This window comes from Odontomachus brunneus, unplaced genomic scaffold, assembly GCF_010583005.1.
Source record: "Odontomachus brunneus isolate Ranch 3 - 2012 unplaced genomic scaffold, Obru_v1 Obru_scaffold_049, whole genome shotgun sequence".
Taxonomy (NCBI): Eukaryota; Metazoa; Arthropoda; class Insecta; order Hymenoptera; family Formicidae; genus Odontomachus; species Odontomachus brunneus.
The window spans coordinates 1,911,782-1,938,074 of record NW_022639499.1 but is presented as its reverse complement, the minus strand read 5'-3'; the positions used below and the strand labels follow the sequence as shown (position 1 = coordinate 1,938,074).

Genomic DNA, 26,293 nt, shown 5'->3' with positions numbered 1-26,293 from the left:
TCTCTCTCTCTCTCTCTCTCTCTCTCTCTCTCTCTCTCTCTCTCTTCGCCAACGAGAAAAGAAAGACATTCACGACTGTCGAGTCACAAAGAGTCGAAAGACAAACCTTTCGCGTTTATCGGCTCGATAGGAGCACATCTATGCTGGGGAGATAAAACTAACGAACAGCAAAGAAAGACAGCCGACGAGAAAGAAAGATTTTCACCTGAGAGAGTAAAGTAGTAGGGTAAAATGCCCAATTATCGACACCCCTCTTAGTCATTGACTCTAAGAAATTTTCCTTATGTTCACAGAAAAAAATATTATTCTAGTCTGCTAAGAAAAGCAATTACTCAGCAGTTTACTTTCTTCCTTGAAATAATGGTTATCTTCAACATAGTATATTTTTTTGATAATATAATCTCAAAATATACTTATCATGAATTTTAAACAAGCTTATTATCATATACACAAAAAAAGAAAAAATTGATTCTCTTTACAAGAATATTATAAAATTCTGTCTAAGAAAATATTAGCTCGACTCTAAGCAAACTGGATTTTTGTTTTAATTTAATATTCTCGATTGAAATATTAAATCTACTATTCAGGATTTAGAATATACTTTGAGTAAATCTGAATCCTTATGATAGATTCGCGAATATATGAACTTATGAAATACTCGAAATAAATAACATTTATTTGAATGCAACGTGTATTTTCCTGTGTGTACATTGCGACATTTGTTTACAAGTCTTAGAGCCATACTAATAGTAGTTATTTGAAAATGGTCTCAGATGAGATACTCAGATTTGAATTTCAAGTTAATTATGAGTTTTTCAGTTAAATTACGATGATAAATGTCACATATATATAATTTAATTCAAATAAAAAACTCAAATCTAATTTTAAATTCAAATCTGTGTATCTCACATGAGATAAGTTTCGAGCAACAACTATTTATACGAGCTTCAGTTATGGAATTAATTAAAAAACTTTCTTTTAAACATCACATAGAGTATAGGTAAGAAGTTTACACGGAGATAAAAAAATATCTAAAAAATAAGAAATATTTATTTAGCGTGTATTAATAACGTATTTACTTAAATCTAAATTATTCTATTAAAATAGAGTAAACGGTTGCTTTCATGAAAAGTTAAGGTTTTAAGATAGCGTGTATTTTCTAATAAAAAAAAAAAAATATTTCATATTGTTATTAGTACTGGTTATTAAATATGTTATCAGCATTCACCAAATAAATATTTCCTATTTTATATATATTTTTTTCTCTCAATATAACTGCAAAGTTGGTCGTAAGAAAAACCAAGTTTTCTTAAAGTGTCGATGACTAAAGAGGATATCAATGATTGAGTGTCTTATCCTATATGTTGGAAATTTGGATATTGAGGATGAAAATATATGTATAACAGTCGGAATGTCTTTTTTTCTCTCTTTTTTCAATGGATACCTGTCTGTGCGGTAGACAGTGCCCGGCGACTTGAATGGCTTCCGACGTGTTATCGGTCATATCTTTCGTAACGAGGCCACTGTGTGTTTGTCGCAATTAGGTATACACAGGGATTAGGATTTCGTCGCGTTACATTAAGCAGGTTACCTGAGCCGAGACTCGAGTGCCTCGGTGTCTTGCCAAGACACCTGCGGTTCGGCTCATAAGGTCTCTGTCGCAAGTAGCTACTTGGTCACCGCATCGGGGAGATATTAGAGGACGATGGTTACGAGGGAAGCAGGCACATGAATGTGTCAGTCGAGTCGGTCTTGGCGTTCGATTCGGTTCACGTTTGACGTGCATTATTAAGGATTAAAATATCGATCGCGTTCGGCTTGATGGCAATTTAAATGCGCGTTCGTGACTCAGCACGAGAGATTCTTTTCCTCCTTTCCAGAAGATTCGGTGGTACTGAGGCACACAGTGCCTTCGATATGTACACAGTCTGCCCTCTTATTCCCCTCCTCTCGTCGTTTTACCTCCTGTCGTCGGACGTAGCGCCGGCGATCATGCCGGATTTATCCGATTGGTATAAAAAGAAAAATCAATTTCCCGAATTAATCGAGGAAGCCGAGGATGCGAAGTTGACTGAGCAAAGACGAGATACGGATTATCGGCCGGTATACAATAGCGATAAATAAAATATGAAGAAGAGGGAAGGAGGTGGGAAAGAGAGAGGAAGAGAAAGAGAAAGAAAGAGAGAGAGAGAGAGAATGCGGCATAAATTGCGGGGGACCTACGAGTGAATGCGGTAACTTCGCCATGACGCTACTATTTATAACGCGACGCGCGTTATAAAATGCGTGAGTTCACGCGACGTGATAATTGCCTCTGTCCTCACACCTGAATTACTCCGACGACGACAGAGACCTGGACCGGTCGGTCTCGGGCTGGCTGAGGGCTGGAAAATTGCTGCGGCGATGACAGCTGCGCCGTGAAAGGCAAATGGGGGATTTCGAGGGTCAGCTGGGCGGCTGCTGGGAATCAGCTGATCCCCCGCCAGCAGTTGGAAGTCGCACCTAATTGTTCGGCTCGTGAGTACCGAGGACAAGATTATTTCCGCGTCGGAGTTTCTTCCTGGAGAACTTGGTGTGTCGCGTATGAGACGTGGCGAGACGGTTATCGCCAATCAGAGAGACAGAGAGAGATAGAGAGAAAGAGAAGAGGATTCCTTTCTTGAGAAGATAAATGACGAAAGTCGTGGGAGACAAGTTTCTCGCGTGGGACTTCTCGTTTACGAGGCAAAGATCTTGGCGAGAGCTCCTTCGAACAGATTTTCTCCGCATTTCCATTTCTCTTTTCTGCAATTTCGATAAATTATCCGATAAAAAGAGAAGCGGCTCGATTAAAATTCCACGGATCTGATCGATCAATAAAAGATAGGATTACGCTTATTGCGGCTATAAATTCGTGCGAACGCACTCCTCGGGAGCGGGCAGGGCCGTTGACGAGAAGGGCGAATCGGAGCGTATACGCTCCTCTCGGAGCAGTCGATCAATTCTTGTCGAACGTGACCGTGGGAACGAAGCGGCGGGTACGATCGAGCCCCCCCCTCAGGTAGGACCGGAAGGTCGGTCTTACGTGCCCTGCTCTGTGGGCTACGGTTTGGAATTTCGTACTTCCTGTCCTCGAACACGTAGTCTGGGTTGCCACGCAGGAAGATCAGTGCGGCGCACGAGCAAAGAGAGAGGGAGAGAAAAGGAGAGAGAAGGGAGATTTAAATCTACACACTGAATCACAATCGCGTCTTTTTTTCTCGTGTGCACCAGGGGAGTCATGTTTCTACCACACGACACTTTAACCCTTTCAAAACTAATCGAGCTGTACCGCGAATCGACGTAAGAGACAATGTAGCGTCGAGCTAACTGACAGATGAATTCGTACGGAATTCCGAGCTGAACTATTCAGATGGATTTCATGATTATCACGAGGTGCGAGTCGGTGATGAAAACTTTATAATTGTTTTAATCGCATTCACAGTTACAAATACCAACCACACTAAGAGAAAAAAAATGATCTAACTAAAATTATTGTTATTTTTGGTCTCGACCATATTTTCTCGTAGTAAAAGTGGCAGTAGCAACATGCGTTATTATCAATAATATTATAGTAGAATTTGATTAAAAATGATTTGCTCGACTATAATTTGTAGTAATTATTTCTCCATGTGATTACAGTTATAAATATCAAATATCCTTTTCTCAGTGTATATTTCTCTCAGTGCGTTGTTTAAAATAATACGCGCTAACGCCCACAACAACTCTGGTCATCCCCCTTTAATTTCTGCCGTTACAAAGGCGAGTGTCAGACGAGACTGCGATCAAAACCCGACAAATATGTCAAATCAAGCGGTTGTGATCCGCCTGAAAATTTGCCGATTTTGCCAAATTGCTGATCGCCGGCCACCTGTCCCTACGAGCCCGCTTTGCTTGTTTTCGGATGATCCAGCCGCTCCTGAGAAGTTTTTAACGAGTTCCTAAGAGCTTTATCGGGAAAGCTTTGCCGCGCCCTTCCCGGTATTTCCCGGTGAACATGACTTACAAAAATCCGGGGTCACGGCTGGGCTGCGAAATCAGGTCACCGAGGTACGATCCGTCGTCCCGGAGAAGCGACGTACATACGGCAAGCCCGGAAGGCAATTTGCCAACAATTTTAGTCGGATTCGTACTCTATCGCGCAGCGAGTCAATTGCCTTCTCCTCCTCCTCCCCCTCTCCCGCCCCTCTGCCCTGCATAAACGCATTTACGACCCTCGGGGAGCGCGACAAGACAAGGCGATAAACTGATAACGCATGCATAACGACATTAACGACACACGCGTGTGTCGCATAAGCGGGGCCAGCCGGTCAAGTCGTGAAGGGCCTCGATTCATCTCTCTCGATGATATCGAGCTCGTTGTTCGACAAACACGTTCGTCCTCGCCGTTGCTCATTTCGTCGCCGTTGAAATACGCGCCGTTGTGTCTCTTAACACAGGTTTTCGCTCATTTCATCCCGCGTCCTTCCTCGCATTTTTTGCACTACGATATTGACACAGATGCGCTGGCTCAGCACTTAAAAGGGAAAAACGCGCAGAGGCAAACGAAGCACGGGGCGTGATCCGATGCAATCGGCAGTTACGATCGGCGATTGCGTTAAACACGATGATTCTCTTCCCGTTACGTTAAGTCGCGCTCAAATAGTAATTTTGTAGCAATTAAGCATTCTTAAAACGCCGCGCGGAGATATGAGAGTTGCATTCGATGTGCAGTGTTAGGCATTAATCGATTAAAATGTTAGCCGGCTAAAATAACACAGGCCCACAATTTAAAAAAAGTTGTCTGTGCTGGGGGTCTGACTAGGTATGTTATACGTATTTTGGGCTGCTGAATTCAAATCCGGTGTCAGATTTGCTCCATCACCCTTGAGTTTCCCGAAAAATCGAGGAAAAGGAGCAGATATCCAGGTTTTTACGGAGACATGTATTCAAGAAAAATTCTAGAGTGACGAATAACTCCATAACCCCACAATCAACGTTGAAAATACATTATGTATTTGGACATGGAAAACGAATCATTCTATACATCCCCTGTCCTGGAGACGGGACAGTTGTCATCGTCTCCAACATCCTCTGAAGCAGCAGGATTTATCTGATCGACGATCATATATTGTAGAATTGATATTTTGAATAGAAAAAAGATTCCATCTCATGGACAATAACATGAATGTGACCATGATAGGGCATGCACAGATTAGATTTTCTAATCTATGCGATGTTAAAGGATTGATGGGTGAACTAAAACCGAATATGTATGATGGTATATGTATTATTGAGTTATTGGGTTGTTCTAGTCATCAGATGTTGAAGTACATAATGTATTTTCAACGTTGGTTGTGGGATTATAGGGTTATTCGTCACTCTAGAATTTTCCTTGAATACATGTCTCCGTAAAAACCTGGATATCTGCTCCTTTTCACGATTTCCTCGATTTTCCGGGAAACTCAAGAGTAACGGAGCAAATCTGACACCGGATTCCCAAAATACATATAATACACCTAGTCAGACCTCCAGCACAGACAACTTTTTTTAAATTGTGGGCCTGTGTAATCGGCGTATCGATGATCCAAATCAATTAATGATCAAATATACTGAGAGAAAAAAACATCTGAAGAACAAAAGATATTTATTCGGTACTCTCTTAAAGTGAATCAGTGAAATATCATTGAAAGCAGTAAATATTTTTGATTTGTAGCTATAAGTACAGCACTGAAACTGCTCAGTACTATACTTATAATTAATATCAGTGACTATTCACTGATTCACTTTGAGAGAGTAGGTGTACTGATACATTTGTTTAAATCTAGATACTTTTATTCACATAGAATAAACAATTTGATATAAAAAGCTAAGATTCTGAGGAAATGTATACTTTCTTATACAAAACATATTTTATATTAGTTTAAGTAAATATGCTATTAATACCCACCGAATAAATATTTATATTTTTTATCCCTTAGATATATTTCTATAGATATTTTTCGAATATTTCTCAGATATTTGTTTATTTTTTAAATATTTTTCTCTCAGTGTATAAAATGACGAGTAATTTCATCGACTGATGAAATTAATCATGAAACAAATTTTGATTTTGATTATATACTGATTAATAATAGGTTTAGTCAATTGACTAAATTATTCGTCATTACATATGACGATTGATTGACCTTGATGATTGATCCTGATTTTTTTAGTCAAAGAAAATTTTCCTGGATTAATGCGCAACATTGTTGACGCGAAATCTTCTCACCAGACGCAGAGTCGCTCGTATTTCGGCGTCTGCGATTGTTTAATAAACACATACATGCACAACTGATGAAAAAGTAAGCCTAATGGTAATGTAAATGTAAGTCACACACATTCATACACATAGACACCGGCGCTCACGTGAAAGACGGTGCAACGACGCGCGGTGAGGCAGTTTAAAATTGTCAATGAGTCACGCCGTTATCAACGGAATATCAGATGTCACTGAATTCGCTAAACGCGAGTGTCAGTTTTCGTACTTTGTAGAAATGGATACGATGTAGCTGTTACACATGGAGAATACACAGCCAAGCGCTCTCTCGATAGATTCGAGTGGACCGATCGACAAAGACGCGAAATTGTATCCTCCGGGAGGAGAATTCGCTCTAAGCCGTCATCTCTTCTCTCGTAGCTTCGTTATCTCCGACAAAATATTCTAAATAGCCAAGTCGAAGTTCTCGTTCTTCGAAAATTGATTCTGCAAATTCCACCGAACTTGAAGCATCACAATAGAAAATGCCGAGATGTAAAAGATCGTTTATAATGGTAATAAAGTGTGGCTGTAAGAAGTAATAGTAAGAGATTAACCAATCACAGTCGATTATTATTCTCACATTCGACTATGATTGGTCAATTTCTTGCTCTCACTTCTTACAACCATACTTTACTTACTCCCACTGTAGACCGTCCTTAACACTGCACATGTCCTACTTTGATGCTACAAATGCTTTGCTCACTGTCACTTTCTTCATGACTTCGAGACACGAAGAAGCACTTGTTCATGAATTACTTCACAATTCGATTATCGTGATATTCTATCTGCATTTAAGACTCTTAAGTGCTTGCCACGACTGGAATCGTGACGTCAGAGGAGAGAAATAACACACTAAGAATCCCTGCATGCCGCATATTTAAGTAAAAAAATATTTTAGTGACATCTATAAAACGTTCCAAAAACAATCCTTTTCCCTTGATAGCCAATAAACAGTTGTAAAATTAATATGACAAAATTATGCTATCTTTCTCTTTAACCAACTTTTTCTTATGATTTTGTCATGGTAATTTTACGCCTATTTATTGATTGTCAAGAGAAAAAGATAGTTTTTGCAGCATTTTATAAATATGCTCATGTTTTTTATTTGAAAATTACACGTAGATATCTTAGGCATGCGTTTTCTCGATTTTGACGTCATCAATCAAGAGAAAGTTCTGTGGCAAGAGATCAGGAGTCTTAATCTTTATTTTTAATTTCATTAAGAAATATATTAATTATGTAACTTTACTCAACTGCAGATAGATTATATGCAATAAGTAAATATTAAGAACTACTTACAATAATAAATCATTTTAAATAAATATCAATAAGGATTTAAATTTGCATTCATTAACAACAAAAAACAGTGAACAAATGAACAAAGGTAAAAAAATAGATGTCGGCAGTTTTAAGATGAAAATCGCGATTTAAGGAGCATTATTAAAGAAACAAATTTCAACACTTGGCAGATTTGCGTAAATATATGTAAGTTTTTTATGATCTTCAATTACAAAATTAATTACAGACCGTATTTAGCTACGTAGATCAATATTTTTCGTTATATGAAACAAGCATCCAATATAATCTCATTCTTAGCGGAATCTCTTCTTCTTATATATGATCTCAAGAGAATATTCTGCTTAAAACCATATATAAAAAATATTCCAAGCATAATATTATTATTATTATTATATTATTGGATATATTATTTCTCCTCATTAGAAGAGAAATATTCTTTCGATAAAAGTTTTTGCTTACAAGTAAACCTACCCAAAAATTACACTCCGATTTCTTTCTAATTTGGCACAAATATAGAAGTACAAAAAATATTTAGATCATATTTTTCCATTTTGATCCACTGTGAGTTTCACGGGCAATTTATAGCTTTTTTATGTTCTCACTTCTGTCATTAACAAGTGCAACAAAAATGCATAAAATAAAATTAAATTAAATGCAAGATATAGGCGTTTTTGATTTGCTGATTATAAATATGAAGTCAAATGTGTAAAATGATTTGTATAAATGATAAAATGTTTAAACAAAACATATGAAAAGTTGAAAAAAATTATTTATACAAATGGTGCCTTGGTTTGGCCGAGATTCGAATAATTTTTGACTAATTTAATGCAGATTTGAAATATTTTGGTTGGAATCTCGGCTAAAGAAATTTAGAATGGTTGGTGTCGCAGCTAAGCCGATTTTTTTTAAATTATTTAACTATATCTTGTATTCAATCTTATTTCTTATGCATTTTTGTTGTACTTGTTAATGATAGGAGTGCGAACATTAAAAAGCTATAAACTGTCCGTGAAACTGGATAAAAAAAAAGTGACTTAAATATTTTGTGTACTTCTACATTTGTGCCAAATTAGAAAGAAATCGGAGTGTACTTTTTGGGTGAGTTTACTTATTAAAATATAGGATTACAAAAAGCTTTTAGTTAGAGTTCTTTTTTTGTGTGTTAGGATATTTTCCTTATGTATGGAAAAAAATAATTTAGTTAACCAATTTCTGATGAAATGAGAACTAAGAAGAAAATTCCGGTTAAAGTTACCAGAATTTTTGGTTTGTTTATATTTGCTTGATTTAACTAAACTTTTTGTGATTTTAGAGGAATCTTTTTGAGATCATAACATAAAAGAATTGTGCTAAAAATGATATTATGCTTGATTTGATATTTTAGGAGATTACTTTTAAGTAATTGACAGATAAACAGAGATTCATGAAGTTACAATTACCTGTAAAAGTGTAACGGACCATAAATGTCTTAAAACAAATTCTAAATTTTGACTCGGGGATTTGTCGTTATCCTTGATAAATTCGTCAATTGTCCGTTTAGAAAGTGGAAATATTCTACGCAATAAATTATTGGACATATCTGGAAATATATAATGTATATACCCGTATTTGGCGTTCTACTTCTTCCGTTCTGAATTTTCCAATTCAACACCTGCCGTGGTTGGTGCCTCCGTGGTTCCGAATACATTCATCGGTATTGACATTCGCGTAGATACGATTCGATCGGACAAACGTATGTTAGCTGACACGATAGCAACGGAAACATGATCAAATATTTCAATAACATTCAAAATAAACACAAAAACTGTAAACAACACACTGATATATGTATTCCGCGCCGCGGTACGTGCGTCATTCGTCGACTCGGGACATAGTGATTTGGTCACGGAAAAGTACGCGACGCACGAGAGAATCAAAACAATTGATACTTTCGAAAGAGACAAAGTCTTCCCCTCTCCTCCCGCGAATCGTTGTCGCCCGCCAATCAATGATGATACACGGCAGAAAACAAAAAAATTAAAACAATCAATGCCCTCTCGAAAAATTCCAGTCCTCACTTTAAAATAGTAAGAGAGAAATTATTAAATTATCAAATTATGGGGAAAACTACATGCATGATACGTATAGAAAGTATCTCTCCCACACATAGAAAAAATATTCTACTGCTAAGAGATTACTCAGTTCATTTTTCTTCTTTTAAGTAATGATTATCTTTAACGAAGAATATACTTTTTTAATAATAATAGCATTAAAAATAACATTAATAATAGCATTAAAAAATATAATCATCACAAATTTTAGGATAGTTCATTATCATGTGCTCAAAAGAAGAATTTATTCTCTTTACAAAAATATATAATATCATAAAATTTTATCCAAGTAAAAGAGTCTTTTAATTTAATATTCTTGATTGAAATGCTAAACTTACTAGAATTCAGAATGAATTCTTGAATAAATTTGGTGTTTATGATAAACTTGTGATAGATTTGCGGATAATATAAACTTATGAAATACTCTTGAAACATTTATTTGCGGTATATGTTTCCTGTATGCGGCTTTCCACGACCGTCATCGGTTAATGTGAGATCATTAATTGACACTGCGTTTCTTGTCGATTTGTGCTTTTTCGCACGGAACCATTGAGCACCTGTTCGTAACGATGACTGGAAGCTGGCTCCAGAACGAAGTGCAGAACGCCGGATGCAGCAGCAATCAGCGACGAGGCTTACAGCTCCTTTCTTTGCTTCTTTTAAATCTTCAAATCTCATCAAAATTTCAAAAACGCCAGTCAAAAATAATAATTTCATTTTATAATAAAAAGATTATGAAAGAAATTTGTTTTCACCCATTTGCCTATTAATTTTTATTAGATTATTTAATACTTGTTTGTCACGCGCGCGTACTCTACAGCTGAGTGAGTTACATGATTAATATATTGCTTGTTAAAATTGAGGACAAGGAGTGAATGCAGGTAGATGATTGGAGTGACTAAAGCTTACATAATTCTTAAATAATTCTTCCACTATTGAGATAATCGAGTATGAAACAATTCTTAAATAAGTTCTTTCCGAAGTTTGAACAAAGCGACAATGAATAACTATTTTTAAAATCAAAGGACGAGTTTGTAAATTGTTGTAGCTCGAGTTGGCATTTAGAATTCAATGAAAGCGGCAGGCCTTACGTGGAAACTAAATTTCGACTCAGGTATATATTTTCAATTCCAGCCAGCCACAGTCTCGAGTCGCAACCGGCATTTTAAAAGGCTATCTCCGGCGAAAGAAAGAACGAGTATTCGGGTATTCACCCATGAGTGAGCGCTCAAAGATGAATCATAAGAGCAATTTCTGGAAATTCTTTCAGTCGATGCCACGGGGTGTCTCGTCGAAAAGTACGAAATTGTTTTCTGCACGCACACGTTCGTGAGAAATAAATATTCCTCCAAACAATTATGGTTTCTTAATTCTACGTAACTTAATTCTATATGGCTTCTATTCTACGTCCTGTGGATGTGTGAGTACGCGCTCATATATAGACAGAAAAAAATTAGTATTCAAAAAAGTATAAAACTAATATATTCAAATTAATAATATTTTTGTTTCTATAGGCAGCGTAATTCTGTTAGAAGAATATACAAGCCCTAAATTTCAACAAAATTAGAATTTCATTCGAATATTATAATAGTCTTATAAGAGATATAACTACTTTGATAATAATGATATATTTTTCCGACATTTAAAAACATCATATTCTCAACCCAATGTTTTGCGTTTTCCACTCATGAAGATTACTTTTTAAAATTTATTTTATATTTTTAAAAATGTAATAAAAAAATATATTTAAAATAAGAATAAGAATATTTAAAAGTTATTTTCGTCTTTAAATAATAAAGATTATTATTTACTTTTGAATAATAAGAATACATTTTTTTTTTTGTTGAATCACACATAAAATGTATTGATGCGAGTAACTTGTCGTCGTTTGATGCTATGTAGTCTCATTTTAAGATTCACACCACGGGAATAAGAATACTCTCCAAACAGGAGAGTTCTTTTTTCTGTGTATAAAGTGCGCGCGAGTTCATTTGTCTTTTCGGATGCGCGTACGAACGGTTTCGATGACCGGTGCGAGATAAATCGGTAATTTGTCGCAAGCAATGTAATGAGCGAGCGTGGCAGAACGATAAGCGGCGATGGCACATCGAACGGGTTGTTATATCGCGGCTTATAACTAACAAACTCGGCGCGTCATTACGAATGGGTGGTAATAACGCGTTAGCGAAGTCTCGCGGCTCGTGTAAACTCCACAAAGAGCACAACATAGCAGAATTTTCCGCATGGACGCTCCCGTAACAGCGCCGCCAGTCATTACACGTAGCGTACGCAATGCCTGCCCGGGCATTTCGTTTCGAGTGCGATATTAACGTTACGAGAAGACGTATCCTAAGCGCATCAAAGCTATGCGTTTTCGCCGCGTCAGCCTGATGTTTCGTCAGCTCGTCAGCGAAAGAGTTTCTCCCCGTTGAGAAACCGGCATCACCGCGCAGGAGGAAACCTTTAATACTGAGGAAGTGCGAAACAGGTTTCCGCAAATTGTCCGTGGCGTCTCGACACTAGACGTCGCGAGATATAACGCGCGGTCGCACGTCTCTCGAGCTATGCTAATTCCAGTCTCAGGAAATTCGGCGGAAAAGCACTTTCGCCCGAATCGAGTGTGTCTGATTCGATCGCTTTGAGCGGGCGATCCGCACACTCTCGGCGATTACGCGAACACACGTTGCCGCTTTGCAGAAGGAACATCAATATTTGCGAACTTCCGGCCTACATATAGCAACGTCAGCATCCCTATCTCTTTCTCCCTCCCCCCCCCCTCTCTCTCTCTCTCAATTAGTCTGTTCTTTGTAGCTGAACGAACTGCACTAGCTTGTACTAATTCTCTTTCTTTTTCACATCAAGTTACAGCTGTATATCAAGCTGCAACCTGTTTCTTTTTAAGTATCGAAAGTGTGCACCAGTTCAGTTAAAAGACAGACCTGATATATGGCCTCAGGCGCTCTGAGACAAATTCCACAACACCACCAATCCCCGATATCGGGGTTTAGTTGATATATTTCATATATTTAAAATAGTAATATCTTATCATAGACAATAATCTTGATACAAGAATCTAGCAATTGTTACTAACACGTTGGTGTTGACTTCAGTTTTTCCTCTTTAGCCAGTAGAATCATAAGGATTTATTGCGTTTTTTCCAGATGTTTGCCGATTTCAGTGAATAAGTTTATATCAAATGTATATTATATTGTAATAGTATGTTGTAGTTGTATTGTAAGAGTATGCGAAATTGTATTGACTTCGCAACGATATATGTATTGATATAAATTGTATTGATTATTGTATTATTATACTGATTACATATATATATAAATATATGATAAAAAAAAATATATATAGTAATAAAAAAAAATAATATAAATGATGAATATTATGCTTGTTTATTTTATATTCTAGTAATTGATGATTATCTTTATAGTATATATTTATTGTATATATTTATTAGTACTTGTATAATCTATTTACCTTTTGGTAAATAATCCGAAGTATATTCCAAAAAAATCACGTCTGAACAGAGTTGAACACGTTCTATGTCTACGACTGTTAAACCGGAACTCACAACAACGTCAGCATGTGGCACCGCTTTGTATTATGCCACCGCCGCGATAATCGAGAGCGTTAGCCTTCTCTGTGATGTTAGAGTCATTGTTTTCAGCGTGTGGCAGACATCGGTCGCGCGTCTCGCGGGACTGATAATTTCTAATTTTGCAGTGCTCGTAAGAATAGAGATTGCGGCACGACGTGAGCATTATTCGCGGTTAGATTCGAGACAGGTCTGTGAGAACGGTGCGAGCGCTGATCGCGCGGCGACGACGGGTCGATTTGAGGGAAAATTTGCCGAAAGATTCGCGTAACATATACCGTTGCGAAGTCTCCTCTGGAAATGTCGATTCGGTCTATTTCGAAGCGTTCATGTGGAAGGGATTCCGCCAGAAAAGACAAACACGGGACAAAAGACGTCATCAGGTGTCATTGCGAATCCACAGTGGGATCAGTCGCGAATATTATTCGTGTGAAAAACAACTTCGTTCCCAAAACATCAAAAATACGTTTTCAAGACGTGGATGATATCTATATATGTACACGAAGAAAATGTACGTTGCAACAAAAATAACAAAATTTTTCAATCAAGAAAATGTACGTTGCAACAAAAAGTTTCAATTCTGAACCATACAAAGATTATTATATATTTATTAAAATGTTACGGTTTGACCTTTTACTACAAAATGTTTTGTACCAAAAAAGATAATCTTATTCTTAGCGGATATCCTTTTACACTGAGAGAAAAAATAGTTTAAAGTGAAATTATATTTATTTTTAGTCTCAATTATATTTTTTGGTTGTTCCAACACAAAAATGGTGATCTGCACGCATATCAAATTATTATTACCAACATTATAGCAGAATTTTTTATAAAAAAAATAAAAATTCTTGGCCATAATTTACAATAATTATTTCTCTATGCGATTATAGTTACAAATACTAAACATTTTTTTTCTCAGAGGTATATGACTTCTTTAAAAGATTCCTCTAAAATCTAAAAAAATATATTTTAATGCTCAAAGAACTCTAGTTACAAGGTTGCTCTATTTCCTGTAATCACATATTCTAAGCAAAAATCCTTATCAAAAATGCATCCCCCTTCTATTGAAATAAACTATTAAACGGGAATCTACTACACTGACAGAAAAATATCTAAGAAATAGTAAATACTTATTTGGTACACACACACACACACACACTAACATATTCACTTATTCTAATGTAAAATATTTTTCATATAAGAAAATATAGATTATTTCAAACCTTAAAAATATAGAAAATATAGATTATTTCAAACCTTAAAAAAATCTTAATTTTTCATGAAAGCAATTATTTATTCTATTTAAATAAAAAAATTTAGATTTAAATAAATGTGCCGTTAGTGCCCATCAAATAAATATTTACTAATTTTTAAATACTCTTTCTCTCAGTGTAAATATTATTCTAATTTATTTCCTTTTGAATCAAGAGGAATATGTTTACTTGAAGCAGAATGCTCTCTTACTAGAAGAAATTTCTATGAAAAATAAGATGTATGATTGTAGGTATGAAATGCCTTTAACTTTAAGAATATTGTGTGATTAAAATATTTTCCTTTTGGCTTTAGAAGAATTCTCTTGAGGCCTCACAAGAAGATATAAGGAGAGAAATTTGCTATTTCTATAGTAATTTACATTCTACAATGTTAGTGCAGTCTAGCTTTACAAAACACATTGTCAAATGAAATGTAATTTTAAAATAATTTTTATTGCAGCGTTTTCTCCATGTATAGTAAAGACAGCTGAGCTTGTCTAGTCACGTGTAGATCCAAAAGTTTCAATAAAACGTTATAATAAAACGATCTCACATAATTCCATTATTTTCACTCAGTTCCCCTGGGAGATTCTTGAAAAAGAGAGATGTTCCGTGACGAAATTTTGTTCTTTTTCGACATTACTTGGTGTTCCAGTGAACGTTCGCTAGATGTCATTTAAATATGGACGCCGTACAAGTATCTGTCATGGAAATTAAGCGACACGGCAGTGTTGGGGTTAACACGTGTCGTAAATGATTAGCGAATATGACTTTTCCCTCATCTCTCTCGGAGAGGAAGATATAGGTTAGATAATAAAGAAGAGAGAACGATTTCTTTTCTTCGAGTATCCGATAAGAGCTCTCAGATATACAATCGTCGAGACGCGAACAGGGTCAATAATAAGTCCGAATTGCCGTTGATGCGTATCTGCTGATAGTAGAATTCGAAAGGTCAACGCCTGTTTACGCTCGCGGAAAGTTCTCTCGCCTTTTTCTCCACCTTTCCGGACTCTCTCCTAACCAAATAAATAAAACTGACCCACGTTTCCGCGGCGTTTGTTCTCGACTCGGCCGCGATAAAAGTAAGAGTGCACAAGTGCGAGCACACGCACATACACACACACACACACACACACACACACACACACACTGTACGTATGCGTGTGTAAGAGCATGAACTCACCGAGTCTGAGCTCGCCGAAGTTACCACAGCCGATTTTCTTGCCGACCCGGAAGTTCGGGCCGACCATGAGCACGCCGGACGACGAGGTGACGCTGTGCCGGGACGAGTGCACGTTCGGTCGGCCGGTGTTGCCGCTGCCCTTGGACGGCCTCTTGGTGACCTCCTGGTCATTGCGCGCCCCGAGCTGCTCCTTGTCGCGACCCTCACGGTCCCTCACGTGCCCTGGCTTCTGCATCTCGTACCGGCCGTTGTTATCCACGATTGCGGCGATTGCGAGATCGATACGATCCAACTGGCGCGGCGGTCACACGATTCCGCGCACTTACACGCTCGCGTCAACGTCGGCCACGCGACTAGACGGCGACGGCGACGACGTCAATCCCGGTATCAGCGACGAGCATCGATCCCTGTGCGGGACATTCCTCGTGCTCCGGACAGCGCGGACGACGGATACGACACGGCACGGTGGAACACGACACGACACGATACGACACTCGCCGCAATTTCCGCGAGCGGAAAAGGGCACGCGCGGGCGCGGTGTACACTCGCGTAGGGCGCGGAAGGGCGCGGGGAAACGGGGGATGTGTCGAAGGGGCTGGCTGACTGTCAGAGTTCGACGGGCGATGCCATCTCTCGGGGATCAATCCCCGTGCCAAGCCTAACCTCTCGCCGAGCCGCGCTCGCTTTATCGCCGATCTATTTCTCGCTCGCTCTCTTTCTCTCTCTCTCTCTGTCTCTTCTACACTTCTCTCTCGCTCACTATCTCTCCTTCTCTCTGTCTCCGTCACTCTATCTTTCACTCTGTCTCCAAATGTTTACACCTTAGGAACGATAGATACGCAGGACGCCGTGGAAGGGTGCGGTGAGTCGCGGCGCGTCGAGGAAGCGTATCGATGCTGATGCTGACGCTCCTTCTCCTTCTTCGGCCGGCGCGACCGGTAGTGATCGTCACGGCAGCGGGAGGTACAGAGCGGCCGTCACGGCGTTGACGAGCGTCGTCGGTCCGGACGATCCCATAGCAATTTCGGCCCGTCTCTCTCGCCCGGCGGCCGACCGTGTGGAACAGTCGACGACAGGAATCGCGCGGCTCACGCGACGACGCGGCGCACGGCATTACCGTGGCGGCGACAGCGGCGGCGGTCGTTCTCGTGCACGGCTGTGCCGTTGCCGCTCCTGCTGCTGCTATTGTTGTTGTTGTTGTTGTTGCTGTTGCCGCCGCCGATGTAGCTGACGCTGCTGCCGGTGATGGTATTGGTACCGCGAGCGAACTTCACGGCCGTCGGCACCTCCATTACGCGCCGCCGACCCACACGCGAATTACGCCAACCAGCTAGCCAGCCAGTCAGCTAACCGACTAGCGAGGCGGCCGAGCGAACGAACGAGCGATCGAATGGAGCGCGTGTAGGCGCGGGCGGGCGTACGGGCGAACAAACCGCGTGCGATCGAGAGACCTCGACTGCTCTTTGCTCCGCCACGGCTCGACCAGCCGACGCGACGCGACACGACACGACTCGACGCAACTTCACTCGGCGACTCGCGAACCCGATCGCAGCACTTGAGACTCCTGTCCGTCGATTCCCGGACTGGCAACGGCGGGGCCGTGAGATTCCCTAGAGCCGTGCGCACTCGTCTCTTCTCTTCAGTCACTTATTGCGTATGTGTAAGCGCACTTTTTTCTATTCTCCTTCTCGCTCGCTTCACGCACCGAGGATCCGTCTCTTCGCTGTCGCACTGTGTCAACGGAACGCCCGATCGGATTTGACATGGGCACAATCTCTCTCTTTCTCTCACTTCTCACCCCTCTGCCGCCCGACACGAACACTTGCCGAATTCTGACGAACGCGCTCTCTACCTTTGCACTCTTTCTCCCTCTCTCTTTCTTTCCTTCTCCCCCTCCTCTTCCTTAGACACGAAATTCGCGGACAGGACCAGCTGCTGCAGGTACCGCGCGACGCTTTCGCGTTGCACGGAGTGCACCGCCGTACGGTCGCACCCACGACACCCTGGGACTCGTCTCACCCGCGATCAAGCGCTCGCGGAAGACGGGACGGCGCTCCACGGGGCCATAGGTGAATCGTGTTGCTACGGGCACCGGCAGGCCTGCCAATCCCCGCGACACGACGACTCGCGATTCGAGCGCGGATAAATCGGAGACGGTAACCGGCACGAGCCGAGCTGAAATCTCGATGCTGAGCGCGCGATAACGATCCCTTAGTTCCGCGACCGAGCGAAGCACGATTATCCGCGGCAAAATGGGCTTTGTAAGCTTCAAATAGTGAAACTTACCGAAATTATAACGGTGTCGGTTCGTCGCCTGAGAGATACGCGTTACGCGCGACGAGGAACAGCACGGCAGCCAATCGCCTGGCTCGTCATCGCAGATTAATCAGGATAAGAAGCTGATTGGCCGACGCGATAACGCGCCATTTCCAGTGCACGAGAGCTCAAGAGTGCAGCCGGTGCAGCACTACAATCGCTCCGTGATCTGATTGGTTTGTGACTTTAGATCTTGGTGAAATCTGAAAGTATTCACCAACCAGATTCAAGAGCGCACTGAGTGAACTAATGCTCATATTCTTCAAATTTTTCGTATTGGCTCGTTTACGTAGGCCATAACTGTAAAGCCCATATCAAACTATAGATTAGGATTGAGATTGAATTGAAATGTAGCCAATCAGAGCAAAGTCCGTCTTCAGAAATGCACCAATTAGACAGAGTATTTCCATCCAGCAAGCAATCCAACATGAAAACAAACATTGTGTGCCGCTGGATTTATTTCCTCCTTCTTACTACTTACTTCCAATGTAGACGTCCCTTAAGAAACTGACCAGCTATAGTCGATTACTCTATAATTTCTTGGGGCTTGTGTCCACGATGAAATCGGTCCGAGAAATCTCGATTCGAGAAACGTGTAACCAATAAAACTGTCGTCTTTCCGTAAAAGCTACAAATGATTGGTTGCTTTTTTCTCGGATCTAGATCTCAGGCCGATTTCTAGTATTGTGGACACAAGGATTTAGGGCCTGAGCACAGACTTTTGCATAACACATAATGCATGACACATAAGGAAATCAATCAATCAGAGTCATTCATTTCTATCCTGGAGAGGGAAATAAAGGTCTCTGATTGGTTGATTTCCTTATGCGTTATGCAAAAGTCTGTGCTTCCAGCCTTAAGGTGCCTTTACATAGGAGCATCGAGCGTTGAGCGTTAAAGCGGTAGCTAATCAACGTGCCACTTTCCGCAAGAACTACAAGTATACTTCTGTAACCTGATACGTTGGCTAACGCTTTAACGCTCGACGCTGGAACGTTCCCATGTATTGATACCTTTAGGGCTATCGCACACAAATTGACATAACTGCATATGCATAGCATAAGACCGTACGTACCAATGAGCATCGAGTATTAAGTCGCCATATTGGTGTTCGATGCTTAATATTCGATGCTCATTGGTCCATACGATCTTATGCTATGCATATGCAGTTATGTCAATTTGTGTGCGATAGCCTTTACGCTTTACACAAAGCTTACACAAGGTTTTAAATTACAGCATAAGTCATAGCCTGCATAAATGAGTCATAAGTTCCTTTTTGTGCAGGTATAATCATATCATAAAATAGCTATTCATATGCAATGAAATTTACGTTTAATTTTTAACAAAAGTTTCAAGAAAACGGGACCTAAGTGCACTCAAAGATGTGCTCGTAATCGTCGTTGGCAACCGTGACGTAAATCAAAAGCGCGCGTTACGAAAGTGTATACTTATCGGCGTTGACGATCCTTCCGGGCAAAATGATCCAGATTTTCGACGTAAATCACTTCGTAATTTTCTCACATGTCGCGTCGCGTCAAGCACATATGAGGAAAATACAAAGGCGATGATTGATGTCGATATGCGCGCGGTTACGTATCGCGCGAATGACGTAACGACACTTTATCACGAAAAATGGCCGTCGCCGTGTGGGCCGAGGATGAGATCGGGCGAAAGTGGGATCGTTGCTTCACGGATGCCATTCTTAAACTGGGTAATTATCCTCACCGTAGGATCATTGACGGTTGATCTAATATCTGTGATGTTACTGACGATGATTCTACTTTTTTTGTTTTTCAGGTGGCGGTATCGCCCTCGGCGGAGTGTTTTCCTTGTTTTTCTTCAAACGTAAAGTTGCTTTATGAATATATCTTATTAGCGCTTCTATGACATAATCGGTATTATATCGTAATGCTCGCTATTGTTGATCGTAAATTGTTGATAGTAACGTGTTAAAATAAAAAAATATGTATAGTTAACCTAACCTAATAATTGATGATAATAAATCAGGTGGTGATTGTCATTATTAATAGATAATTGCAATGTAACTTAATTGGACATAAATCTGCATTTACATTAAATTATATTACATTGAAAATTCTTGCAAAAATGGAGGAGCAAATTTTGTAGAATTGCATATCTTTTCAGATTATCTGTCAATTGTTTATGATGTGACACACATATACACTTCTCAAATTTCTTTTACAGGGAGAAAGTGGCCTATAATAACTGGTGCTGGCTTTGGATTAGGTATGGCATACTCCAATTGTGAGAAAGATATAAATGCATCTATAAGGCAACGACAACCACTAAGTTGTACACGTGAAGAAAAGAAATAATTACTAGAAGCTACTACACAAAACTTAAAGTTAAAATCATTATTAAAATTAAAATAGTTGCAATAAATTAAATAACTATACTGTAATTATTCTTTATTTGATCCTCATCCTTTGTTCTAAGGAATACTGGAATGGAACACTGATAGTGCTATACCTCTTGTTAGAATCTTAAATAATACTTGCGATAAGATTGCTTTATAAAGGAATATATTTTTTGGTTGTTTTTAACTGTTAATATCAATAATAATAGAAAAATACAGAATCATATGAATGTCACATGTATCGGTCAATATTGATATATGTAAATATATACTATATATATAACAAATTATGTATAGTGAAGAAATGTATAGGACACATTCTTGAGTGCTTATGTGTTGCTTAAAATTATTTAAAGGTACATTTTTTATATTTGTGTGATAATCAGTTAAACATTCAAATTTCATCAGATAATGCAATCTGTATATAACAATATTGGAAGAATTTAAAGCTATATGAAAATGCCTCTGAAATAAATATTTGTTTTACACTGAATACCTGAATTGATACAATTGATAATTGGCTTATATTAATAAATTGTGTGATGATCATTTCTCAAGTTGGCTTTGGCAATTAATCTTGGCAATTAATTAATATATACGGTCGTTTATTTATCACGTGGTTTCAGAATTTCCAAAAATTATTATTTTGTTGGACATTATTTTTGTTTCTTTGAGAAATGATTATATATCATAAGAATTATACCTCATATAAATTGTATACATATAGAAGGAATGTCTCGTTAATTTTTAATCTTATAGGATATCAGTGCCACTAACAAGTCATTTCTAGTAATCATAACAAACTAAAGTGCATCTTCAGCATACATGAACATATATCTCAATGAAAATTAATCGTCAACTAAAATGCTTGGTAGTTTGATCGAATCTCGTTTGTACGACAAAGTTACAAATGTACAAATAAATATTAATTTTGGAGATTCTGATGCTTTTTTCTCACACGTGCAAGCAGGGTAATTTTTGTTTTTATTTGGCACTTCAATGTGCCTGGGCTTTAAACAATGTGTTGTCATAGCTGCTAGGAGAAAATACTTGCTGAAGCATACCGTGCGTATGATTTATACTTTTAGATTGAACACCATGCCCAAGAATTGTTCGTAGTGGATCGTTATCACGCCATCCAGATCTGTATCTAATCGTCTGAAGGAAGAGGTCAAAGTCTGAAATAGAAAATATATTATTCACATATTAGTAACTTGTCCCAAAATGTATTTAATTTGAAGATTTTATCAATCAGTTAATACAGAACAATTATATACAGGATGTCTGAACATGAAATTCTTGTGTAGATTAAGTTAAACTGAGCAAAAAATTTCTTTATCATTTCGCAAATAACCACATCAAATTTTGAGTTAATTATTTGTAAAATAGCGCAGAACTTTTTTGTTCAGTTTGACTTAATGTACCAGTATACAAATCGTATTTATCGTCATACGCTCTGTTTCTGTTTCTGCGCGATTATTCACAAATCTTCAATTAATAATTTAAAATTTTACATAGTTCGCGAAATGGGAAGGGCAATTTTTTGTTCAGTTTGACCTAATCTATATACAGAAAATTTATGTTATTATTATTAGACACTCCATATAAAAGAATATATTACAAAAAAAAATGCGGCTGATAATATGACTCATATTCTGAATCCTCTTTTATCGATAAAAATGCCTTGAATATAGCTTCTCAGCTAATCAGATAGCTCCTAAGCCTCTTTTAGAAGCACTTATAGATAAAAGAGGATTGAGAATATGGGCCTATGTGTTTACTCACATATAGAACTATGCAGCACTGTATGAAGTCGTCGAAGTATATTGTACCATGTCCTGCACGATCGTATTTTCGTATGAGCATGTTGATCGTTTCCTCGCTGAGTCGGTAGCCGAAGTTCGTCAGAGCAGTCTTCAATTCGTGACGATCGATATTGCCGCTGTTATCGCGGTCGAACGATCGGAAACAATTCTCCCAGTCGGTAACGTATTTCCATAACGCTCCGAATTCCTCGAAACTGACGGTGCCTGATTGTTTCTTATCAAACATACCTGGAGAAGCAGGATCGGTTTTGTCAAACATACCTGTATTAACAAATTGAAGCACAAGATAATGGCGATATCAAAGGACCATGCAAATTACTTATATTATAGCAGCATACTTTAAAGACTAAGAGTTAAGAATGTGCAACATGCTGTGTATAATACTTTGGATTAATATCATATACCAGATATATTGGCATTCAATAGAGAAAGCTGCTTTGCAATTGTTAAATTCGTGAATCTGACTTGAATATATGCTCCTGGATTCAGTCAAAAGAATACTCCAATCAGATTCACAAATTTTACAACAGTTGCAAAGTAGCTTTCTCTGTTGAACGCAGCCATTGGTCCTTCCAGCTTCAAGAAATATTAATCCTAATTTAGTGCCAGGAAATGACTTATACCTTAGGATGACAATCTTGGCAGGCAATAAATAGATTATTACATATAACAATACATACATAAGTTTTTATGTAATAAATTTACATGGTCATTTGAAAAGATACTTTGTGGAAATATTTATCTTACCGATCATTAGACGAACAGTCTCTGGGTTAAAAGGAGTCCATGTGCCATTTGAGAGAGCCTGTTGCAACTCGTCTGCACTGATTGCACCAGATCTGTCTTTGTCAACTCTAAAAAAATAATTATCTGTAATTATCTGTATCAGCAAGATATTGTCAGCATTAAACTTCCTTTTGATCTTTATATCAATTTTAATAGTACATAACAATATGTAAGAAAATAAAGCCTGGATGAAAGAGTTGATGTATGCATGTCTATTGGGAGATTAATGAGCATAAACACAAGATTTTTACAGATTAGGCAGAATTTTTAAAAACAGAAGTGCTTTTCACGAGAAAGATAAATTCAGGCGTCCGAAAATATTCTTAAAATGCAAAAGAATGCGTTTTAGTCTCGTGAACAAATTATGGAGCTCCTCGAGATCACAGATAACTCACCTTTGAAACACATCCCAGAGGAATTGCTGGCTAGGCATCGGCGAGATAAAAGACATGTTTTCTCTCTTTGTACACAAAATCAGTGAGAAGCTTGGAAACACTTCGGCAAAACACTGAGCGTCTACTTTATCTTACGATCGTTTTAACGGAAACGTCCAGATAAGCGCGTGCACAACCAATGACTAATCGCAATGCGTCAAATTATCCTGAAAGCAACGACATTGGAACACGTCACTTATCTACGATTGTTGATTAGGCGCTAGCGATGTGTTGCGTAAAAGTAGGTAACTTGACATTGGACAGTTGGGTGTTCCGACGTCAGAAAAAATTCACAAGTGCGTAAACGTCACTACTGTGCGCCATTTTCAAAACATCTTGCGACGAAAAGGACGTGATTTCATCGTAAACGTATTTTTCGAAAGCTTAATTTCTTCTCGAAGATATTAGATCTAACCTAATTCTAAACGATACAGTAATAATTTAAATTGGAAATAATAATCATAGAAAATATCGCGATTTGCGATAAAACTTCACGAATACCATAAAAAAATAGAATTCCATGACTAAGAGTTTATTGGAAAAATATTTTTACAAAAAAATGAGTTGGGATTGATCTGGGTGATCGGCAGACTTTTTATTGATTAGTTGTATTAAGCTGTTTTGGTCTCGTTTATCTTCCATGCTCCAATTCTATATCTGAGCCAGATGAAGAGCAAGTCTTTGCCCATCTGCAACCAGCTCCAAAACGGTATTATCTTGGAGCCATCGATTTCCGTCCAGTTCACTGCTATTTCAGTTATAGGAATGTTGAGACTTTGCGCGATGTAGAGCATCTCCACGTCGAAAGCCCAACGTTCAACATGTAACGCTCCAAACACTGTTCTAGCAGATTTTCTTGTCAGAAGCTTAAATCCACATTGAGTATCCCTAACTCCTCTTACGCACAAAAGCCAAACTAAAAAGTGAAATCCATGCATAAGGAACAATCGAAAGTATGAACGTTTTGCAGTCTCTTCTTTCTCTAAATGCGCTCTTGATCCACATATTACTGCATCAGATAGTGCTGTTTCTTCTGGGTTTTTCATATAGTTGACTGAAATAAACACAATTACAACATATTGATAACGTAACATTGCTAGGACCTTTGTACAAAATTTTATCGTTACTACTGTAAAACTACACACATACAATATAATAATACTAGAATGTCAGGAATTTTGTGAGCATCAAATATATCTTACATCCTAAAACATCTGTTAAGCTCTCATCTAACTTTACTAGATCTTCAAATTTAGTGGCACCATCTGCATCTGCAAATAGCAAAGCGCTGCCTCTTGCACTCAGCATGCCCTTAAATCAAAATGACACTACAATAATAATAAACTTGAATTATTAAACTGTTCACTTACTATACCAGATTTACTGACCAGTCTTACAGCACCACCTTTGCCTCTGTTCTTGACAAGATTCAGTATCCTCAAGGTGTTGTATTTTGACGCATAATGCTGTGCGATATCTGCAGTTCCATCTGTGCTTCCATCACTGACTACTATCACCTCATAAGTAAATCCAATAGACTTTGCACGGTTTTCTAGATACTCAAGACATTCATCCAACATTGGCGGTACTGTCAAACAAGATAGAAGTATACAATATGCAAGTAGTTTGTATGTAACACATATACAATGAGTCTTACATCTTTTCTCTTCATTATAAGCAGGCACTATGACGCTGAGGTTTACACACCAGGCATCATACAGTGAAGGGAACGCCTCCTTTGCTTTTGTTTGAGCATTAAAGAAAAGCTTCTCATTCTCATGTCTCCATATTATAGGATATCGTTCGCTCGTTATAAATATTGTTACACAGAGCTGGAATGTATATTTAAATTGATACAAAAGTCGCTTTGTATTGTTATAACAATAATTATATCATGTGTATGTGACAAGATGTACGTTTTTACGGTAAAGTAAATGTCAGATTGATAACCTCAACACGTACCAAAATTAGAACGAATATAGCTAATAATACACCGTAACAGAGCAAACATTCCGGTGAGGTCATTTTGATAGGAGAAAATACTTAGCAGTTATAAAGTAATACATAAAACTTATATTGGACAACGGGCATATCTATTCTCCTTCCATCTCGTTGACACAAAGGATGTAACATATGTTTATCTTCACCGGTTCTTATCATTAGTAAAGTTAAAGTCAGCGGCACACGATGCTTGTTTTCGTGCTGGATTGCTTGCTGAATGGAAATACTCTATTCTGATTGGTCCGTCTTCAGAAATGCACCAATCAGAACAGAGTATTTCCATGCAGCAAGCAATCCAGCATGAAAACAAGCATCGTGTGCCACTGGCTTAAGGCTCATTCATACAATTTCTCTCTCTCTCTCTCTCTCTCTCTCTCTCTCTCTCTCTCTCTATGGTTCCAGACCTATACTCAGTGGCCCTTCTACGGCTGATATTTCACGTGTCATACGACAAGCTTTTTGGATACATTCATTGGTTGACGAACAAAGAACCTAGAAATACTCTATTCGCCAACCAATAAACGTATCCGAAAAGCTTGTCGTAATGGCTCTTGCACACAGGATGCGGTAATGCTTGCCGTGCGGCGGAAGTCCGCGCGACAGCCAATCAATATGTTGTTTTTCCATAAGAGCTAGAAGGTTATTACGGAAAGCAGCATATTGATTGGTTGTTATGCGAACTTCCGCCGCGCGGCAAACATTACCGCGTCCTGTGTGCAGGAGCCATAAGATATGTGAAATAGCACCCTGCCACACATGAACGAAGACTATTAGGAATTCACACGGTTCGTATGATCCATGCATGTAGTATACATGGACCCCGCAT

At 38.6% G+C, this 26,293-nt stretch overlaps 5 protein-coding genes across 14 annotated transcripts in view; 1 reads left to right on the top strand and 4 right to left on the bottom strand.

Moving 5' to 3' along the window:
* The window catches only part of LOC116845185 (casein kinase I), a 65,572-nt gene extending 47,729 nt beyond the window's left edge, over positions 1 to 17,843 (bottom strand). For 3 of the 8 annotated variants that reach the window (XR_004378205.1, XM_032817592.1, XM_032817591.1), the window contains exon 1: positions 15,728 to 17,841. Coding sequence is in view for 4 of the 8 variants with exons in the window: in XM_032817592.1 (XP_032673483.1) it covers positions 15,728 to 15,962 (235 nt within the window). In the remaining 4 variants the exon portion in view is untranslated. Of the gene's footprint in view, positions 1 to 15,727 lie in introns of all 8 variants that reach the window. The other 5 variants (XR_004378206.1, XR_004378207.1, XR_004378208.1 and 2 more) reach the window with 5 other exon arrangements.
* A 1,743-nt stretch (positions 17,844 to 19,586) lies between these two features.
* LOC116845075 (MICOS complex subunit Mic10-like) lies at positions 19,587 to 20,465 on the top strand. Its single transcript, XM_032817358.1, has 3 exons — positions 19,587 to 19,754; positions 19,841 to 19,888; positions 20,249 to 20,465. The coding sequence occupies exons 1-3, from the start codon at positions 19,676 to 19,678 to the stop codon at positions 20,377 to 20,379; spliced, it is 258 nt and encodes an 85-aa protein (XP_032673249.1). The 5' UTR covers positions 19,587 to 19,675; the 3' UTR covers positions 20,380 to 20,465.
* On the bottom strand, positions 20,452 to 23,739 carry LOC116845073 (programmed cell death protein 6-like). 2 transcript variants are annotated; one of them, XM_032817354.1, is made up of 4 exons: positions 23,428 to 23,739; positions 22,994 to 23,100; positions 22,206 to 22,507; positions 20,452 to 21,598 (listed from the first exon to the last, which is right to left on the bottom strand). In XM_032817354.1, exons 1-4 carry the CDS (start codon positions 23,481 to 23,483, stop codon positions 21,497 to 21,499), a joined length of 567 nt encoding a protein of 188 aa, XP_032673245.1. In that variant the 5' UTR covers positions 23,484 to 23,739; the 3' UTR covers positions 20,452 to 21,496. The 2 variants fall into 2 exon arrangements, with proteins under 2 accessions (XP_032673245.1, XP_032673246.1); XM_032817355.1 differs by having other exon boundaries at positions 22,206 to 22,474; positions 23,428 to 23,737.
* Positions 20,452 to 26,293, bottom strand: part of LOC116845074 (programmed cell death protein 6-like) — an 8,695-nt gene continuing 2,853 nt past the window's right edge. For both annotated transcript variants that reach the window (XM_032817356.1, XM_032817357.1), the window contains exon 5: positions 20,452 to 20,916. The gene's annotated coding sequence lies outside the window, so the exon portion shown is untranslated. The remainder of the gene's footprint in view (positions 20,917 to 26,293) is intronic.
* LOC116845071 (dolichyl-phosphate beta-glucosyltransferase-like) lies at positions 23,978 to 25,641 on the bottom strand. Its single transcript, XM_032817352.1, has 5 exons — positions 25,429 to 25,641; positions 25,124 to 25,298; positions 24,855 to 25,054; positions 24,669 to 24,777; positions 23,978 to 24,520 (listed from the first exon to the last, which is right to left on the bottom strand). Exons 1-5 carry the CDS (start codon positions 25,489 to 25,491, stop codon positions 24,078 to 24,080), a joined length of 990 nt encoding a protein of 329 aa, XP_032673243.1. The 5' UTR covers positions 25,492 to 25,641; the 3' UTR covers positions 23,978 to 24,077.

Bases quoted from the DNA above. Each gene is read 5' to 3' on its own strand.
- LOC116845071 (XM_032817352.1), bottom strand. From the start codon at position 25,491: ATGACCTCACCGGAATGTTTGCTCTGTTACGGTGTATTATTAGCTATA. The intron at 25,299-25,428 runs GTACGTGTTGAG...TATACATTCCAG, and splicing joins CTATATTCGTTCTAATTTTG to CTCTGTGTAACAATATTTAT. The intron at 24,778-24,854 runs GTCAGTAAATCT...TTTTGATTTAAG, and splicing joins AAGGTGGTGCTGTAAGACTG to GGCATGCTGAGTGCAAGAGG.
- LOC116845075 (XM_032817358.1), top strand. From the start codon at position 19,676: ATGGCCGTCGCCGTGTGGGCCGAGGATGAGATCGGGCGAAAGTGGGAT. The intron at 19,755-19,840 runs GTAATTATCCTC...TTTGTTTTTCAG, and splicing joins GGATGCCATTCTTAAACTGG to GTGGCGGTATCGCCCTCGGC. The intron at 19,889-20,248 runs GTAAAGTTGCTT...TTTCTTTTACAG, and splicing joins TTCCTTGTTTTTCTTCAAAC to GGAGAAAGTGGCCTATAATA.
- LOC116845073 (XM_032817354.1), bottom strand. From the start codon at position 23,483: ATGTCTTTTATCTCGCCGATGCCTAGCCAGCAATTCCTCTGGGATGTG. The intron at 23,101-23,427 runs GTGAGTTATCTG...TTATTTTTTTAG, and splicing joins CTCTGGGATGTGTTTCAAAG to AGTTGACAAAGACAGATCTG. The intron at 21,599-22,205 runs GTGAGTAAACAC...TTTCTATTTCAG, and splicing joins AGTGCTGCATAGTTCTATAT to ACTTTGACCTCTTCCTTCAG.